The 14,347-nt window shown below is 38.7% G+C and overlaps 1 protein-coding gene across 1 annotated transcript; it reads right to left on the minus strand.

The window, feature by feature from the left end:
• Positions 1-10,452: 10,452 nt before the first annotated feature.
• Positions 10,453-13,010, minus strand: LOC139715219 (complement C3-like). Its single transcript, XM_071626808.1, has 3 exons — positions 12,787-13,010; positions 10,852-11,064; positions 10,453-10,542 (listed from the first exon to the last, which is right to left on the minus strand). The coding sequence occupies exons 1-3, from the start codon at positions 12,955-12,957 to the stop codon at positions 10,453-10,455; spliced, it is 474 nt and encodes a 157-aa protein (XP_071482909.1). The 5' UTR covers positions 12,958-13,010.
• Positions 13,011-14,347: the final 1,337 nt, after the last annotated feature.

The following is a 14,347-nucleotide window of genomic DNA, read 5'->3' on the forward strand; positions in this document are numbered from 1 at the left end:
ATGGATGACCAAAGTTTAATGAAATTAAACTTGGCAAGTTAAAGGGGCATAGTCCCCGTAGTGTAGAGGGCGCTGTTGATGATACTGCCGATCACCGTTAGCATTGATACGAAGATTACTGAAGTTGAGCTGTCATCAAGAGTAATGTGCGTAGGTGTTGCTGACTAACGTTGCCTTTGTTGTCTTCTCTGCGCATCGCGCAGTCTGTAGTAATGCCAGGGTGCGTGCATATGTGCTTGTTATTATGACATCACAAAAGAAGTTTGCTTAAGCTGTCATCCCCCTCAGCCGAATCATGAGTCGAACTGTGATCCGACCACTGACTTCAGTGAATCGGATTTCTTTGGACTCGGGGAAGTGGGCCAAAGCATAAGCGCTAAAGAGGAGTCGATAGCGTAGGTCTCTGTAGGAAACTTGCGCCGTGAGCCCGCGTACGCATTTGACTAAAACACCGGGACCATGCACCTTTTAAAACTGGGTGCATGAGCACATAAAGGGCTGACAGGGATTTTATGATAGGTCAGTTTTGTAGCAAAAGAAGCTGCTGAAAACTGCTTGTGAAATAGTGGCGAGCCAACGGAATAAAATGGAGTCAAAAAGGGACCTGAGCTTACATCAGTTTTTGTTACACTCTGTCCAGCATTGGTCAATCATCATCGGAGGCACAAGGTTATGTAAGTTAAAGGGACTGTACAGTGCTTGTTGAGGTGAGAATTCAGCTTGTGAAATTTTGTGAGATATTTAGAAACCACTCTATGAAATGTAAAAGAGCATACAATTCTAAGGGGAATCAAAAATTTATTTGATGAAAATCGGTTTTGAAATGACTGAGATATCTATAAACAAGGTAAAACAGAGATCCTAATAAAAGTCTTGGCCTGCCAATTTTATTAGAATCACTTTTTTTGGATATCTCGGCCATTTCGAGGCCAATTCTCATCAAATAAACATTGCATCGTTCTTGAAATTACATGTTCTTTCATATTTCATAAGAGGTTTCTCCTTATCTCACAAAAAAATGTTATAAACCTGAATCCTCACCTCAACTAGTACTGTACAGTCCCTTTAAGGCTTGCAGGAAGATTGTACTGTAATCCTTTTGAAATTTGTGTATAAGCAGAGTTAATACTGTAAAGAGATGCAAGAAAGAGTATGCCAAATAGGGTTAACCTCCAGTGAGCCTGAACAAAACACGACTGACCACTTTGACAGGCGACCCACAATTCGCAAGTGACCCTGATAAAGTCAGGAGAAGTGGAACGTTAAGTGGGACAAATCTCATTACGGCAAATTTTCTACGCGCGACCGATTTCTATGATGGGGCGAATGAATGCTAGGATATCAATTCATTTGGTCACTCCTTGCGTGACAGTGCACCATCAAATGAAAATGGAGATTACAAATAACTTCTGTCCACATCACCAGGTTAGGTGCACTCTGTCCTGAATTGTTCGAGTGTAATGAACAAGGTCATGAAGTTATTTATATGAAGCGAGGCAAGACGGAGGAATGAGTCCCATTTGTAGATTTGAGTTAAACAGTTAAAGTTGTTCAACGTACAGTATGCAAGGATGATGTAAACGATGCTTTGATACCAAAGATGTCAAATTCATTTTTCATTCTCCTCTGATATTTCTTGATGCAGTTTCTTTCTAAGTGCATAGAAAAGGCCTAACAGGCTTTGCCATCACTGTCCTCAACCAGCTCTTCGGCAAACTCAAAGCCATGCCAACGTTATTGTCAATTTTATCTTTAATTTCATCATAAGTGACACTGTCTTTAACCCGTTGAAGACGTTTTGATTTTGCTACAACACGCATTTCCCAGAGATGCTTGCCTGAGTATACTCGGGACTCATCCTCAATGATTTAATCAATAAGGTTTTTTTTTTTTGTGTGTTTGTTTGTTTTTTGTTTTGTTTTTTTTTGTTTTTTTTTAACCAAACCTAAATAGAATAGTTCAATAGTTCTAGAGTCTGCAAGTGAAAGTCCACATTATAGTCAAGTAAACTTCTCATTGATATCATAGATTCTGATATTAACAGAAACAGTGAAAGCTTCCTCAAGGTCAGCAATAAAAATAATGATGGAAGGTGTAGAATTTCAAATCATTCACATTTTTGTCCAAAAGAGTGACGTGAGTCACAAGCTGTAAACATAATGTAATGGCAAGTTTCCCATTCATGTGCATACCAATCTTGACTGAATTTCCATTTTGACATGTGTTCATAAAGAATAAATCTTCTCCTTCATGTAAAATTGTTCAAGAGATGATTGTGTCATTATGACATTGTTATGAGAAGGAAATCCTCACTTGTTGAATTATAGACAAAAACCCCTGTAATATTGCATAGTTTAACCAACTGGAGAGGTATAATGCAATGATACCATTTTCTTGTCTTATTCACTGCTGTAATTGTGATAAATGCTACCTCTTGGCAAAGACATGATAGTCTTCAAAATTTGGTAAATTCCTCATTTTTGTGTGATTTAGAAAGCTTTTTTGTTCAACGTACCTCTTCTCTTTGAATAAACGTGGAGTGAAGCGATCCCTTAAAATTTCCTCTCCAACCAAATTTAATGTGACTAGCCTTTCATCGCATCATAAAAGCACTATCATTCATATATTCATAATGTTTTGATACGTACATTTGAATTTGAATATCTCCTCTGGCAAGACATCCCACTAATGGGCTTGCTTTCCTGCCCAAGCAGGCAGTTAGTTGGTCTTCGTTCGTAGTTGCCGTCGCAAAAAATTGTGGGTCGCATGTCAAAGTGGTCAGTCGTGTTTTGTTCAGGCTCACTGGAGGTTAACCCTATTTGGCATTCATCAAGAATATATCTTTTCCTTCATGTGAAATTGTTCAAGAGACAATTTTGTCATGATGACTTTGTTATGAGAAGGAAATTTCTCATATGTTGAATTAGACCAAAAAAAGAAAAAGAAAATAATGTATGATATCGCACATACTAGCTAAATGAAGAGGTATAATGCAATGATACCATTTTCTTGTCTTATTCACTTCTGTGATTGTGATAAATGCTATCTCTTGGCAAAAACATGATAGTCTTCAAAATTTGGTGAATTACCCATTTTTTGTGGGATTTAGAAAGCTTTTTAGAACTTTTCTCTTTGAATAAATGTTGAACGTGGAGTGAGGCGATCCCTTAAAATTTCCTCTCCAACCAAATTTGATGTGACTAGCCTTTCATCGCATCATAAAAGCACTATCATTCATATATTTATAATGTTTTGATACGTACATTTGAATTTGAATATCTCCTCTGGCAAGACATCCCACTAATGGGCTTGCCTTCCTGCCCAAGCAGGCAGTTAGTTGGTCTTCATTTGTAGTTGGCGTCGCAAAAATTCTCGTCACGTCATCGTCTGCTCGCTCATTCACTGACAGAGAAGAAGATCATTTGCCATCTGATTAGCATTCCTCGAGGAAAGCGGGTCGTAAAGTATGACCTTGTCAATTACCACGGCTAATTATTTCAGTGGCACTGATAAATACTGATAGCCCAGTCATATAATGCAAAATATCATATCTGTGATGACAACAACATATTAAAAGAGATGAAAGATGATGAAACAGCAGAGTCACCGCGAGTGATTTATTCATGACGAAAATTATCTTGTGGGATAAAAGATTGAGTCTGCCGTCAACAAGGAATAAAAAGAAGAGAAAGTTGGAAAGGGGTCATTTTTCAGACATTCTGTATGCATTAGGTAAGAGGATGAAATGACTTCTCATGGGACACATTAGGAACTGAACTCATGCCATACATTTCAATGTTGGTTAAATATCGTTTGCCATGTTCACGCAACCCCTGGTACACAGAGAGGATGAAGTTAATGAGGATGTACTGTCCTGCATGATGAAACACTGCATGCAAATTAAGAAAGTGCTGCTCAGGGCAGATTTTTTCCCCCTGTTTGTTTCAGTTTCTTTCTTGGCAGATTTTTTCCATCTGTTTCTATTTCTTTCTTCTTTTTTTTTTTTTTTTTTTTTTTTTTTTTAGTAAAGTGCATTTTACCTGAAGGGTATTGCTTTTTGCCAAGCGCAGCAGTACTTCCTACATTGTACGTCATTTTTAAGATTTACAACTAATGATGATTGCTAAATATAGAGATTCAGAGTTACAGAGCTTGTTCTTGTTGTTACTTTAAAAGTAATATGAGGCTTTATCAGAGATGATTTATCCCAGGCAATGCCAATATTACCCCCCCCCCCAAAAAAAAAAACACCACCACCACCACAACAACAACAACAACAACAACAACAACAACAACAACAACAACAATATATTAATCAAGCCCGTGCAGTAAATAATTGTTTCAAATAGGAGCATATAAATGGATTTTTATTTTCCATGAGGAAGTTCATGTCAGGGCTTGGTGAGAAAAAAAAAAGTATGCTTTGGCACTAAAAGCAACTGATATTACATCCATAATCATCTATCCAATGGAGTTGATTCTGATGCAGCATTGCTTCAAATTGTAATTCTGAATTACTGTGAACACATACATTTTTGAAATACATTAATTTTTGCATATTTCGCGATACTTTTAAAAATTATGAATTAAAAAAAAACCCATGAAAATTATATCTTCACAATATTCTAAGCGCATTTTTAATGGGTTGACAATAATATTGCACAGCGCAAATTCAGGAACCTGTAAATATGTTTTTGAGCCACTTAGCAGCTGATGTTTACAGTACCGTAAATCCAGAAATTCTCTCGTGCATGAAACTTTCATGAATTTTGCGAGAAGCCAAGATTTGTGAAAGTAAAATGTATTCAATTTTTTTTTTACAATGCATTGAATGCCAGTGACAATTATTTTGAACAATTAGTTCCATAAGTATGTATGCACATTTATTGTTTTAATGCATTGTACATATTGCTTTCTTTGAATCTGTATCGATATAACAAGCAAGTGTTTAATATTGGAAATGAAGTTTCATTGAATTGCAAAAAAAAAATTGAATTTGCAAAAGTTTCGTGCCGCAAATGTTTCTGGTTTTACCATATTCAAAGTGTTGCCAAGATATCATGTTGCCATCAATCACCACCAAGTTTTTGAGGTGCAAAATGTCATTTCCCTGAGTCCACTTTCTTCCTCCACGCAGGAAATTTTGCTAAGAATCTACCCTCTGCGGCCTCCGACTCGGACCTGACGAAGTACCGGGTGCTGCGCAAGGACGTCTCGGTCCACAGCCTGCGCAGCCTTGAGGAGGTGCCGGTCGAACTCGGGCTCGACGACGACGACGAGAACGGGGACGACTCAGCCTCCACGGCGATGACCAAGAAGATCCTGAAGCCGGTCAAGGAAGCGACGCAAGTCGTGGGCAACAAAGTGACCCAGGTGAGTTCGCCGACAACAAATGATTCTTCATGTGCCACGTTCGCACACCTGGCTCAGTTGACGGCGTGCCAAGTTCGCATATTGTGCTCATCACCAAATGCTACAGGACAATGCTAGTGTTTCTCGCAGTTCTATTCCTGTCACATGTAGCTTGCATTTAATGTGGTGATTGACTATCGAGTGGTGTTGCCTACTTGATTTGCGAGTAAATTCTAAATTTCTGTTACTGTTTTGTGTTCGAAAGTCATGTCTCTACAATAATGTGTCTACTTGTCATTTGTCAGAAAGACAATCATAGATTTGTCAATACAATTCATATCAAAGCAAAGCTTGTCATTTTCTCCACAACATTGCATATTACATGTCGAGGGCAACCAGAATCTACATGAGTTACATAGATTTAAAAAATGAATGCTTCCCCAATGCATGACTATGTTGCTGTCTCTGAATAATGTGGCACGCAGGGGGTTTTCACCATAGCACATAAACAGTTAAAGAAATGCAAAACAAGTTGCAGCAATGAGGAGTTGATAGTGTGCCCCTCCAAATCACTGATGCCTGGGACCATGGTGATTTATTTCGAGCTCCCAGAAGTCGACCGCCCCCCTCCTTGATGCAAGTTGTGGGCAACACAGTGACCCAGGTGTATACATTGATAACAATTAAGAAATGAAAAACATGTTGCAACAACAAGAAGTTGATCATGTGTGCCTCCAACTCACTGGTCTGGTGGACTGTGGTGATTTTTTTTTATGTGCTCCCCATTGTTCTTCCCCTCCACTGGGTTGAAAGAAAAGTACAGTTGAACTTCTCGTATCCGGACAAGTCGGGACTGGGGCTCATCCGGATAAGAGATTTGGCCGGATACGGGAGACTCAATGCTTTATACATGTACATATACATACACATGTACTGATGTAGCCCATTGTGAGCCTTTTTGCCTAGTGTCAAGCTGGTGAGCCTTTTTGACTAGTGTCAAGCTGGTGAGCCTTTTTGCCTAGTGTCAAGCTGGTGAGCCTTTTTGCCTAGTGTCAAGCTGGTGAGCCTTTTTGCCTAGTGTCAAGCTGGTGAGCCTTTTTGCCTAGTGTCAAGCTGGTGAGCCTTTTTTGCCTAGTGTCGAGCTGGTGAGCCTTTTTGCCTAGTGTCAAGCTGGTGAGCCTTTTTGCCTAGTGTCAAGCTGGTGAGCCTTTTTGCCTAGTGTCACTGGTAAGCCTTTTTGCCTAGTGTCAAGCTGGTGAGCCTTTTTGCTTTAGTGTCACTATTAAGCCTTTTTGCCTAGTGTCAAGCTGGTGAGCCCTTTTGCCTAGTGTCGAGCTGGTGAGCCTTTTTGCCTATCGTCGAGCTGGTGAGCCTTTTTGCTTAGTGTCACTGGTAAGCCTTTTTGCCTAGTGTCGAGCTATATTCAGCTGTATGACTCGTGGGTGTCGAGCTCGTGGATAACCCTTGGATTTCGACCCCTATCATGGGCTTAGGAATTGAAGCCTGCTAGCGTCCGTACGTCCAAAATGGCTTGATGTAGGCCTATGTGCTGCGCATATTTTTTTTTTTTTTTGCAATGTCTTACTAAAAGAGGGCCAGTGCGGCCTGCGTTGAAGCAGAACATGCACAGCAAGCAATGTTTGGGAGGATCGAGACAAACACATTGGGGGTTGAAACAAATTTTATTCCAATTTCTTATTTTAGATTTGTGCTGGTAAAAATAAAAACTACCTCTAAACAAAAATATGTTGGTAAAGAATACTAAAAGACCCCTATTTCAAGGAGATTTCAGATGTTTTCTATTCTATTTATTTATTTTTATTTCATATTTTTAATACATTTTTAAATATTTTTTTTTACATGTAGTACCCCTTTTTCCGACAGATCAGGAACATGCATGCAGTACAGAAATGACCACCTGAGTGGGGAGGGCTGAAGATTTTCTTGTTTTGCGTTAAAGTAATCCGCTATAATCAATATCAAAGTAAAATGCACTTTGTGGCGAAGTGTCAAATGGAACTTAAAGCTATGTTGAAAAGTTAGAACACATCACTCATATAATTTGTGATTGCCTATAAGATAAAGTGTAACACCAAACGACAGCAGAGCATCTTAAGTAGTATACCACACCTGTAGCTGTTAGTCTTTTACAATTGCAGCAACTGGAAACTAAAGATAAAATGATATGAATTCAAATAATGCATATTTATGAATGCAGTGTACAGAATATTTCATGAGGTGAAAGATGAAAAGATCCATTCAACTCGCTGCGCCTCGTTGAATAGATCAATAATTTTATCTTTCACCGAATGAAATATTCTGTCCATTGTAAGAATAAAAAACATTTATCATTTGTTCTACACACCACCTGGAATAGATCCTTGTCATTTTATATTTTATGAATTTAGAAACACGAGAGAATGTGCGGGATCTGAGATCGAGAGAATGCTCACTAAGCGCTTTACGCTAGTGCGCTGTCGCATACACACACTGCAAACTCAAGCATTTACATGCATAGTGTACTGGACCCTCGCTGTGCATGTGTGCAATGGAGCAAATCGTATGGCTCAAAATGGCACGGTAGATGGAGCCACAATTGCACGAATGATGACGTCATAATGAAATGGGACGAACGATCAATGGCTAACAACCAATCAAATGACAAGGATCTATCTAGGTGTTTTATAAAGAAGAAAAAGAAATATAAGACTCACCAATCATACTAACGAGGCACGTCTCCGTACCCATAATGGAGTATCGTGGAAGAGACACGTTCATTTTGGAAACTTGATTTTCGCGGTTGGGCCGATAACTGTCAACTGTGAAGTTGATCAAATGGGTACAATCATTGAACAAGGATTTCTCATAAAAATGTATGCCTCAGGATTGAAAAGAAAAAAAAAAATCCAGATTGAAGCAAAGAAATAAAGGAAACATTGAGCAATCATTAAATGAAGAAATTCAGAAATAATCGCAAATAAGTTTTTATCAATCCACATGACAGCCTATGCCATGCCATGTATGCTGGTACATCAATGTGATGAAACTTGTCTCAGACAGCGTGAAAAAAAACAACTTTAATTCTGAAAGCGGAAAGGGGTTAGAGGTGGAAAGAGTCTGTGGATGGGCGAGAAATCACTAAACTTTGAAGCAAGAATCCTGCACATTGTTGCCATTCCAATAACGAAGCTCATGATACAATTTTGTTTTAATATGAAGGCTATGATTTCGGCAGGATATTGAACTCTTTGAACCTCACCATCACATCACATCCAAAAGTCACAAGTGTCTAACCGTCTTTACTCTAGGATAGTGGCAGTGCCGTATATTAAGAGAGTCTTAAGAGAGGGAATTAACCAATCAGAAACGCGTATTCGCGGCAAACTGAAATCTCGTCAAAAATTAACTGTACAACGCGATGATTTATTCGCCAACCTGACCCGTTCATAAGATCAGTCCACATAAAGTCATTATGTTTTCATAGAATGATATTTCCTCTTTCATTTTATACCTCTTCCATTTTGGTCCACCTTAATTTCGTTGGTCTAGTGTACCCCTTAAGAAAAATGAAAAATATGCAAATTTTGTGTTTTATAATTTCCTTGTTCAGTATATTTTATATGTCATAACCTTTTAAGTGGTCGAATTTCATCAAAGTACAACTCTTCAGCTTTTCATCGATGTATAAATCATGAAGATTGATAATGTCGTTTAGATTTACAGAGACTCTAAAAATGTGGTCTCCCAGCTCATTACGTATTCATGTCCGCGAGGTCCATGCATACGCGTACGATAAATGCGAAGGCTTTTCAGGACGTTGCGGTCTGACTGTAGCAGTTGGCCAGACTCTCTTAATATACGGCACTGGATAGTGGTATACTGAGATAGATGCTTATTCGTATTAACCCTATAAAGCCTAAGCTATTTTGACCCTTCCATGGCCCAAAGCTCTATTAACTTTGTTATTGTCAGATGTATCATCGTTACATTTGGCACATGGGTAGAGCAACTCAAACTCTATACGGCCGTACATTTGAATTTTCTCAAGGTCATCCATGGAGGGTGTTGTTTCCCAAAATATAAAGAAATACATAGGAAATGTGCCCAAAACAGGATTTTTCGGTATACTAGTAATTTCTTTATCCCCAGTGCATGTATATATGTCTCATTTAAGACCAATCATTTTCATATTTGCCACAATTGATAAGCAAGTCGAATCTCATAATTTTTTAAACTTCACTGCACTGTCATGCCTGTTATGAGAGCAGGTATACCAGTATGTGGCACATACCGCGGACATTGGCCGGGGCTTGCGTGGTGGTACTACTTCCCTCATCCAGCAGAATTTCGCTCGGGTTAATGGTCACGGATTCAACAGCTGTCTTCCGCACTCCTTGAGCCTGATAAAAATAGAAAAAAAAAAAGAAAAAAAAAACACAATCAAGGTACATGACTATTATTCAATATTATCCTCCCACTTTAAAGGAAACCCAAACCCAAAAAGAAACTTTAAAAATTCATAACTTTTGTATCGATTGTCCGATTTTCCTCAAAAATGGTCAAGGATTCAATAGCTTTCTTCCGCACTGCTTGCGCCTGATAACAATAGAAGATAGACAAATAAAAAAAAAACATAGTCCACGTACATGGCTAAGTGTAATTATCAATCTAATTCTCCCACTTTAAAGGATACCCAAACTCAAAGAGAAACTTTAAAAATTCATATTTTTTGCGTCGATTGTCCGATTTTCGTCAATTTTTCACTGATGTGTTCTATTAATGTTGCTGCTTTCACTCAATCTACATTGCTCTTTTGGCTTGACTTTCCTTTAAGTCTCCGCTAATTTCGAATGTAACATGATTTAAAATATTAACCGGCTTTCGATACTGATACCACGATACCACGTCAGACTGTGGTGAATGATGATAATAAGAATAATTATATGGTCCTCTTTAGTCGTTTTTCAGAGTAGTCTCTTCAGTGTTGTCACTTTTCTACCAGAGGGCCCTGCCATCATGAATGGCCAAGCGTTGCCAGGTACCCATATTTTATACTCCTGGGTCAAGAGGGATGGTAGTTAAAAATATCTTGTCCAAGGACTACAGCACTGGACGGGAATCGAACTCGTGTCCTCCGGCATTTTTCGACTTAGAGTCGGGAGTCTTATCCACTATGGCACAGGGCCCCCACTGGGAGATGACGTGCTAATGTGCTCATCACAACTTAGAATTTTACTCAGCTGAAAATGTCCCTACTACACTTACGTTATATTTCCTTGTGAGCGAAAATACTGCATTGCTACTTCTCCATTGTAAAACGTAGACTCTCATTAATTCTGCCTGATGAAGGGTGCGCAATACTACTCCCGTCTTAACCTTTCTCTTCATCAATGTTCATCAATCTATAATATTTTCATTGATCTGTAGATGTGATTTACCCGTTTTATTAGTGTGGAATATGAATGAAATGAAAATGAAATGATAGCGCTCGAAACGTACCACGACTCGGAGCTTCTTTTCGACCTGGTCCCTAACACTGCCAGACCTCGCCCTTGCCTCCACCCTGATTGGGTGCTCGCCCACCTCTATTGGTAGAACGAGGAAGGTGGTGGTGTTGGCATCGTTGGGACGGACAATCAAGGTTCGCTGTATGGCTCCCCTCGTTCCGTTTCCTGCACACAGACCATCCGGAGTGGAGAAGCTTACGTCAACCTTTGGAAGGAAGAATTAATGAGTATACGAAATCTAGAGACAGAATGTTTATATCGCAGGTAAATGGCTCGCGTTCTCATTTTGTAAACCATTTTTCAACTCAATGTCAATTCGATCCAAATTTGATTTTCCTCTTTTTTTTTTGCAATAGAATAATATACAAAGCACTGACGGATATCAGACATGCATATTTGTAACTAGAAATGTCGCTATGGCGACTGGTATGCCTCCGCCATAATGCATGGTTCTCCTAATAGGTCTATAGTACAATGTCTTGACAATGTGTGATGACAGCTTCGCATAATGGACAAAATACTATTAAAAATGAAATGTTTGTCACAAATGTGTTGAATGCTCACTTCCCTTGAACCAGGTTTATTCTAATGAATGGATGTATTATCTAAAAGTGCAGGTATTTGGGGATTTTAGGATTTTTACTAGACTTCTTACCCTTTTATGAGTAAAATTTAGCACTTATTTCACTTGAACTTTGACCTCCAAGAGAATCTCTATTTGGTAATACATGCATACACTGAATTTCAGAAAAATTATGAAAGCACTGCATAGATAATAGGGAAATAGTGAAATTTTAAGGAGTTTACCCTGAGCTTTGACCCCTGATCTTTGTCCCCTGACCCCTATATTACCTAGATAATAACTGCCAGTCAGTACATGCATATATGCCAAGTTCCATGAAGATACATTGAACCATTTGTGAGATATAGAGAAGAAAGTGAAATTTTAACATTTTCACTTGACCTATGACCTTTGACCTTCGACCTCACCACCCAAAACTCTCTCTGGAGAATCTTTGTTTGGTAGTTCATGTATGTATCAAGTTTCAAGAAAATAACTTCAGGCATTGCAAAGATATGGGAAAAAAAGTGATTTTTCTCGAGCATTTAACCTTGACCTTTTGACCTTAGACCTTAAGCATGGGCACCCAAAAGTTGATAGGCACAACTTCACTCACTCATACATATACATACCAAGTTTCATAAGGATATCTCAAACGGTTTTTAGTTACGGTTTCCACAAAATTGACTACGGACGGAAGGACGGAAGGACGAAAGGAGGGACGGACGGACGGATAGACGGAGGGATGGACGGACGGACGGACGACCCGAAAACACAATGCCTCCTGCGACACTTCGTGGCGGAGGCATAACAAAAATAACATGTTCACGTATATGTCAAAACCAAAGAGCTTATTTCAATGAGTATTTATGGTGAGAAAAATCTCTAATGTCTAAAACACATTCCAAAACATACATAGCTTACATTAAAACACACACACACACACACTCACACACACAAGAAGAATGAAGAAGAAGAATGAACACTGAAGAATCTTTATTTGGTACTTCATGTGTATACTAAGTTTCAAGAAAATAACTTCAGGCATTGCATAGATATGGGGGAATATAGTGAAATTTCGAGCATTTAACCTTCACTTTCTGACCTAGCTTGACATTGATCACATGCGCCAAAAAGTTGATAGGCACAACTTTGCTCACTCATACATATTATACATGCCAAGTTCATCAGGAAGCCTCAAACGGTTTATTTAGTTACGCTGTCCCAAAATTGACTGCGGCCGGAAGGACGGACGGACGGACGAACGGACGGACAACCCCAAAACATAATGCCTCCGGCGACACTTCTTGGCGGAGGTATAACAAATACGCTCTGAGTACTCTGAGTTTGTTATCATGTGTGTACCTGCAGCCGTACTCTCCCGTAGTTGAAAATCGTCACTAACACCTGCATCTGTTCCATCCTGACCACTGAGTACGGCAGGTGAAGCTGAATGAAGAAGTTCTGGAACACTGTGACGAACGAGGGAGCTGCCACGCACATCCCATAGAGTTGTGACACGCTGACGGCGGCCATTTCCCACTTGGTAATGCTGCTTGGTGCTGACGTTATGTAGTCGAGCTCCGTCTCGTTACTTACAGACAGAAAAAAAAACCGACGGTAATTGTTTCCATGTGTTTATATAGTCCATGGCTCACTCCTTACATCACCCTTCATTTAACACAAACTCTCCTTCCACGCTACGAAGGGGCTTTCAAGGCGAAAATTCTAGATATTCAATTCAATTCAATTGAAATGGAATATTATTTTTGATTATACACGTTTGATTCAGAAAAAACAAAACGTACAATGTATTCCAACGATAAATGTGCAATAAATATTGACTCATCGGCAACATAAAATTTAGATCATTAATTTGATTTTCAGTATTTCACCTGATATAGGCGTAATAAAGAAAAAGTTTATAAAAGCCCAATCAAATCCTTATGGTCACTACACTGTGAGTCGTGAATATCTCCATTTTTGTTTGCCCTGTCCACAAATATGTATATATTATGCTCATGCATGGCTTGGAGTAATAAAGGCGCTTAAGCCCAAGGGGGGGGGGGGGGGCACATTGTGCCCCCTACCAGATTTCCATTCGCCACTCCTTCGCCCTTAATCCAATTTTAACCAAATTTGGTGACTTTTCCTAAAATCTTATTCTGAACATTTTGTTATATAGTTTAGCTATATTTGATATTGTTGGTTGCCATGGAAACCATAAACTGACAACCATGTCAGTCATATTTTGAGTATTTTTCTGTTCCACTTCCAATTTACAATATTACAATGTATGAAATGGGCATTTCTTGGCTGAAATTTGCTGAAGAAGCAAAATGTGAAGTAATTATGGCCCTGAAATGTTTTTCCTATTATTTCCTTTGTTTTTTCTGTGACAGCAGCATAAAACAATAGATATAATAGAGATATTTGAAAATAACAGTATTTTCCCAAGATTGCCGTTATATTTTGTGTCATTTTGATTCCTTCACCCAAGTTATACCTCTGATATCATTTGTTTATCACATTATCAATCTGCAAACTTAAAATTCCAATATTATGGGAATATATGCATGTACCTATCCCAAACAATACATCACAGGTCTCATAATGTATTTCTTTATTTTGTTGTGAATAGCACCCCATGCAGTGACCTTGAGAAATTTCAACCATAATAAATGATGACCTTTGACTTGCACATCATTTGTGGCAAATATGAAGGATATTGGTCTATGCATACTGGAGATAAAGAAATTATACAGAAAAATCATGTTTTTAGCATATTTCCTATGTATTTCTTTATATTTTGGTAAATAGCGCCCTCTATGGGTGACCTTGAAAAATAAATTCAAGTATGCGGTCATGTAGAGTATGACTTGCTCTACCCATATGCCAAATATGACGATGAAACATCAAACAATAA

This window comes from Diadema antillarum, unplaced genomic scaffold (genome assembly GCF_040938485.1).
Source record: "Diadema antillarum isolate AM-2024a unplaced genomic scaffold, OU_Dant_1.0 seq00003150_RagTag, whole genome shotgun sequence".
Taxonomy (NCBI): domain Eukaryota; kingdom Metazoa; phylum Echinodermata; class Echinoidea; order Diadematoida; family Diadematidae; genus Diadema; species Diadema antillarum.